This window comes from Borostomias antarcticus (assembly GCF_949987555.1).
Source record: "Borostomias antarcticus genome assembly, chromosome: 1".
Taxonomy (NCBI): domain Eukaryota; kingdom Metazoa; phylum Chordata; class Actinopteri; order Stomiiformes; family Stomiidae; genus Borostomias; species Borostomias antarcticus.
This window is the reverse complement of record NC_140234.1, coordinates 58,038,158-58,044,177: the sequence shown is the minus strand read 5'-3', so window position 1 is coordinate 58,044,177 and position 6,020 is coordinate 58,038,158. Positions and strand designations below refer to the sequence as shown.

The window sequence follows — 6,020 nt, the reverse complement described above, 5'->3', positions numbered from 1 at the left end:
GGGCACCGCAGCCATTCATCAGTAGACACCAGCTGGTCTTCTGGCCCTGGTTGGACTAGTTCAGCCTTGCTTGGCCTCGGCTGTGGCGTCTTCGTTACATGCCATATTCCACTTCCTGTCTGACTATTTATGTCTGTTTCGGACCGCCTGCTTGGCTTGTCCGTCGGTCTCCGCAACGGTTTGTTTGCTGAAAGGCCCAGCTGCGCGTCCGCGTCTGCGTCTTATCAGGAGGGCGCAGCGAGGTCTTGGAGAGGCCAGCGCTTCCCTATCTCCCCCCCAACAGCCACGGGCGGAGCAACACGGCCCCCCGGCCCATCTGCAGGAGCACAGCCCCTCACCCCACCTCCCTCCCTCCCTCCCTCAGTCTTCTCGTCTCCGGCAGGGAGAGCCGGGGCTCGGCGCGGAGGAGGCATCGGGACGCCGACCGGTAAGTGTCTCCGCGGCCTTATCAGAATCGATCACGTTGATCGGGGTCTGATTCGTGCTCTCAACTCCACTGAGATCATCAGTGAATGCATTCATCGTAGCCCTCTCTGCTTTAGCTGCACTTTTACTAAGTAGCCTGGATCACATGCTGGTGTATAATCGCTGCTCTTTTGTAATATAACAATATTAATTTCCATTAAAATATAATTTGATTTCCTTCATGAGTACAGGATTAATGGATTAGAATAAAGCACACAGCATGAACGGAAGCTTCTACAGATGTTACACTGCAACGGATCGATTGAAATCTGTGTTTGGCTCCTGTCTCAGACCCGCGTCACCGAAGCCCCGCCCCCCGGCGTGGAGGAGGAGGACGTCAGGGACCGGGACACAGGAAGTGGGGGAGCCATGGAACTTCCGGTGCTCACTCAGCCTGGCCTGGGCGTCACCACGACAACGGTGACCACCATCACGCAGACCGGCGGGGATTGGAGCACCGGCCTGTTGGACATATGTGGAGACAGGACCACCTGTGAGCAGAGAGATGGGGGGGGGGGGGGGGGGGTGTTAGGTTTAGGTTGTGTTTTTTGGGGGGGTGGGGGGTGTTAGGTTTTGGGTTGGGGGGGGGGGGTGGGTTTGGGGGGCAGGGGGTGTTAGGTTTTGGGTTGGGGGGGTGTTAGGTTTAGGGCTGGGGGGGTGTTAGGTTTAGGGCTGGGGGAGTGGTAGGTTTAGGGTTTGGGGGGGGGTATTAGGTTTAGGGCTGGGGGGGTGTTAGGTTTAGGGCTGGGGGAGTGGTAGGTTTAGGGTTTGGGGGGGGTATTAGGTTTAGGGCTGGGGGAGTGTTAGGTTTAGGGTTTGGGGGGCGGGGGGTGTTAGGTTTTGGGTTGGGGGGGTGTTAGGTTTAGGGCTGGGGGGGTGTTAGGTTTGGGGGGCGGGGGGTGTTAGGTTTTTGGGTGGGGGGGTGGGGTTAGGGTTAGGGTTAGGGTTAGGTTTAGGGGACGAGGGGGGTGTTAGGTTTATGATTACAGGGTTCAATGAAATTCTGTGGGAGAATGATCATTTTCTCTTTCATCAAATCAATATTTCTTGTTGAGAGAACTCTGCTCCAGATAAGTGGGATCTGTTCGAACGGTTTCATCGTTTAATAGAAATGGAGAGAGAGGTAGAGAGGAGCGCTAACGCTAACGCTCGGCCAGTCTGTGTCCCTCTACGCCAGGCTTGCTGGGGGCTGTGGTGCCCTGCTGTCTGGACCTGAGTCTGGCCCACCGGTTCGGGGAGTGTGTGTGTCTGTGTCTGCTGCCGGGCTCCACCGTCGCCCTGCGCGTGGCCATCAGGGAGAGATACAAGATAAGGGTGAGGACTTGATGAGCTTCCCTGTCATCCACAGGAAAGAAACAGGAAACAGAATGGAGTTTGGAGAATGGAGTTTCCTGGTCGTTTGGAACTTTGAAGTAAGGTAGAGAGTAATGTTTGTGTGTGTGTGTGTGTGTGTGTGTGTGTGTGTGTGTGTGTGTGTGTTTGTTCGTGTGTGTGTGTGTGTGTGTGTGTGTGCGCAGGGAAGCGTGTGTGAGGACTGGACCACGGTGTGCCTCTGCTACCCCCTGGCTGTGTGCCAGATGATCCGGGAGGTGAAGAGGAGGATGAAGAGTCAGATCTACCAGGTCTCCACGGCCCTAGAGAGCTCCTGAGGAAGACCACGGCCCTGGAGAGCTCCTGAGGAAGACCACGGCCCTGGAGAGCTCCTGAGGAAGACCACGGCCCTGGAGAGCTCCTGAGGAAGACCACGGCCCTGGAGAGACCACGGCCCTGGAGAGACCCTGAGGAAGACCACGGCAGGCCCTCCCTCTCCCGCCCTCCACAACCCTCCCCCTAGGTGGGATCCAGGGACTCTACTACATGACCCTTCACCCTGACCTTAACCCATCGACCCCGACCCTTTGACCCAGACCCTGACCCTTTGACCCTGACCCTAACCCATCGACCCTGACCCTAACCCTTTGACCCCGCCCCTTTGACCCGGACCCTTTGACCCTGACCCTAACCCTTCGACCCTGACCCTAACCCTTCAACCGTACTGGTAACCCTCTGCCTAGTTGGGCTGAGCTCCAGTGCTCGACTACACAACCCTTCCTAACCCTAACCCACCGACCATGACCCTGACCCTAACCCTTCAACCCTGACCCTAACCCTCTGCCTAGGTGGGCTCCAGTCCTCTAGTGCTCTCAGGTTTCCAGTTGTCTGGAGTTCTAAAGTGCTTGTTATAAATGAATGAACTGGAATGATTTAAGAGAAATGGACTGTTTAAGCCGTACGGTGCAAAGTTCCTCTAGTGCCCTGAATATGAAATAGAAACCTCACCCTGGGTCCAAATAATCATTGAAATCCTTTCAGACACGTATCTGTGCTTGATTGATGATGCGTGGCACAGTGGGACTAACGGGCTGCTCCCGAAATACACATTCAACTCCAGACAAGACTCCAGTCAACTCTCAAAGTATTTGAAAGATTTCAAATAGTATTTGACCCAGGTGAAAAACACAAGTGCAAACCTGAGGCGGAAGAGGGAGAGGAACAACTCTGAAGTCTGAGAGGATTAGATAAAGTAAAGATGGGAAAAATGTCAGTTTAGCTTTAGAGAACAACATGACATGGAGGAGCTTTTATCCCATTCACAATGTGAAATATCATGGGTACTATACTATAGGCTTCTACACTATTATTTTATATTAATAATAATAATAACTTTATTTTATATAGCGCCTTTCATGGGACCCAAGGTCGCTTTACAGACATATCAGGAAATCAACAATCGATAAAGAAAGCACAGATAACAGATCAGACAGAACAGTAAAAGGGACAATAAACTAATGGAGACTGGGTGTGTGTAGAGTGGAGTTAAAAATTGAAGGCAACACATGAATTTAACATGAATATTACATTACATATTATTATAGTACACCGATACTATACTGTCTACAGATAAGTGTTCTGTCTTAATAAAAGTTCATGTATACCACAATGGAATGAGAAGCTATTTGCATATTTCTGTTCTTCCCTCACAATCCTGTTCCTGTTCTGGCCTGAGGCAGATAATCTCATTAATCTGATAACGCGTAACTCAGCCTGAAATGCCACCTCACACCCGGATATGAAAATGTTATTAACACACAGAGCCTGCATGTTTCCAAAGGCCAAGAATACAATAAATTAACTTGTATTCATTTGCACACACTTTATTTTTGCTTTATTGATCGGATACAGACATGTTTTTAAACCTACACATTAAAAGCATATGACTTTGCACAAGTGTGTTTGATATAACAGCATTGCTCTGTGAAGACTTTTCTTGACCCCTGACCTTTGAAGAGCCTGAACCACTGGAGTTCAAGCAGACATGGATGGTGCACGTATGATGTCACTGTGGTCATCCTACTAAATGGTAAATGGACTGCACTTATATAGCGCTTTTCCACCTTAGCGGCACTCAAAGCGCTTTACAATGGCCTCTCATTCACCCATTCACACACACACTCACACACCAATGGCGGTAGTTGCCATGCAAGGTGCTAACCTGCTCATTGATTACTAATCCACAAACACCTCAGAATGAACAATAACCAACTTCCCTTGGGTCCTAGTGGAATGCTCCGCCTGATAGATTCCAGGACCAGAACTTTCCGCTGTCATCTTAGTCTTATGCTGTGTTTGGCTATTTCCAATCTTCCTGCACACTTGCATACTTTTCTTTCTTCGATTGGTCAGCTTTGAAGAGAAGGGTACAACGCAATAAAAGGGTACAACGCAATCGTCTGCGAATGTGATGAAATTTCCATTGACAAATTGGGCAATAAAGTTATGGAATTTTGAGTACTCAACAGCAGCTGGTGGAAAGTTACAAGTGTTGAATGGTCGTGGAGAAATCACCCATTGATTTCTAAAACACTCACATTCTACGTTGTGTAATATATTTTGATGAAATATATTGTAATTTCTCTTCTAAAATATGACATGCGTTCTGTTTTTACAATCAAAATATAAGTAATGGGTTTATTTTCTATTCTATTATTTTCTCTCTCTCTCTCTCTCTCTCTCTCTCTCTCTCTCTATATATATATATATACACACACACACACACAAATAGGCCTACATTGTTGTATTAAGCTGTTCTGGGCAGAGCTGTTGAGCAACGCTTGCTGTATTTATCCACATGCTGAATGTTTCGACTTGTTAATCTTGGAGGCGGCACTTGAAAGGTCACATATCTTTAACACAGGCTTTAGCCCGAATCCAACCTGTCCAGAATCCCAATGAAACCGTGAAAAATGGGCAAACAACTGACCCCAAGAGTCTGGCATCCGCGAGCGACTTCCGTCATGGGAGCTGCACTTCCCCGCGGCCTCCGGCAGGGGGCAGTGTTGCCTCAGAGCTGTGGTGCCGCTGCTCCACCCCGCTTCCTCCCGGGCTTCAGCAGGACGGCCGCCCCCCTCCCATGGTGCACCAGGTGTGTGGTAATGAGCCCCCCTGGGGATTACAGAGAGTGTGTGTGTGTGTGTGTGTGTGTGTTTGTGTGTGTGTGTGTGTGTGTGTGTACGCAATAGGTGGGGGGTTACACTGCAGAGCCTGCTGGGATATGACAGAGGGGGGGGGGGGGGGGGGGGGCTGAGATAGAATAACAACAATCAATAACCAGTCTTCTAATAACTGATCAATGAGACTGAATGCAGGCCAACGTTCAGTCAGACATCAAACATGCAGCACTAAAGTACAGAATGCTCTAATCTCAAACACGTATCCTGTTCCTTACAAGGGCACCACGAGGGAGAACCGCTCTATCAGTGAGCCTCCCAGTCAGTGTGTGAGATGATACTGCACCAACTGACTTCAGACAATCTATATAGGAACATTTTATTCCTATTCTCTCTCTCTTTCTATCGCTGTCTCTCTCTCCCTCCGCCCCCCCGCCTCTCTCTCTCTCTCTCTCTCTCTCTCTCTCACACACACAAACACACACTCTCTCTCTCTCTCTCTCTCTCTCTCTCTCTCTCTCTCTCTCTCTCTCTCTCTCTCTCTCTCTCTCTCTCTCACACACACACACAAACACACTCTCTCTCTCTCTCTCTCTCTCTCTCTCTCACACACACACACACACACACACACACATAAACACACACACACTCTCTCTCTCTCTCTCTCTCTCTCTCTCTCTCTCTCTCTCTCTCTCTCTCTCTCTTTCTCTCTGGCTATTTCCCAGCCTGGCCAGATTAAGTGTATAAGGAGGACTGGAGGAGGAGGAAGTGTGGAGAGCCGGGGGAACTTGGGAAGCTGCACACTCGTCCCCGTGGTGATGGCTCTACCAAGGGCAACAGCAGCCGTCTGACGTAACAGTAACAGCCCCAGCTACGAAGAGTATGGAATGCCAAGAGGGGACACTTAGGTGAATTTTTGGCCCCCACCTGAAGAGGGTGCTCATGCAGCGTTTCCGCCATTATGGACTGTCACCTGCTGCCAAATTCATACAGTCAGGTCAACATGAAGACCATAATCAGCTGCCAAAAAAACATCTGGAAAAACGAAAACTGTTTTCTGCAATAAAT

At 49.7% G+C, this 6,020-nt stretch overlaps 2 protein-coding genes across 2 annotated transcripts in view; both read left to right on the top strand.

Annotated features, from left to right (window-relative positions):
• The window catches only part of lars1b (leucyl-tRNA synthetase 1b), a gene marked incomplete at its 3' end in the record, with an annotated part of 14,321 nt that extends 13,890 nt beyond the window's left edge, over positions 1-431 (top strand). Inside the window, exon 20 of the mRNA XM_084437006.1 lies at positions 365-431. Coding sequence (XP_084293132.1) covers positions 365-431 — 67 coding nt within the window. The remainder of the gene's footprint in view (positions 1-364) is intronic.
• A 351-nt stretch (positions 432-782) lies between these two features.
• plac8l1 (PLAC8 like 1) lies at positions 783-3,053 on the top strand. Its single transcript, XM_084443604.1, has 3 exons — positions 783-958; positions 1,643-1,779; positions 1,983-3,053. Exons 1-3 carry the CDS (start codon positions 835-837, stop codon positions 2,112-2,114), a joined length of 393 nt encoding a protein of 130 aa, XP_084299730.1. The 5' UTR covers positions 783-834; the 3' UTR covers positions 2,115-3,053.
• Positions 3,054-6,020: the final 2,967 nt, after the last annotated feature.

Coding starts and splice junctions, on each gene's coding strand:
- plac8l1 (XM_084443604.1), top strand. CDS start 835: ATGGAACTTCCGGTGCTCACTCAGCCTGGCCTGGGCGTCACCACGACA. Junction 959..1,642: donor ATGTGGAGACAGGACCACCT/GTGAGCAGAGAG, acceptor CCTCTACGCCAG/GCTTGCTGGGGGCTGTGGTG. Junction 1,780..1,982: donor GGGAGAGATACAAGATAAGG/GTGAGGACTTGA, acceptor GTGTGTGCGCAG/GGAAGCGTGTGTGAGGACTG.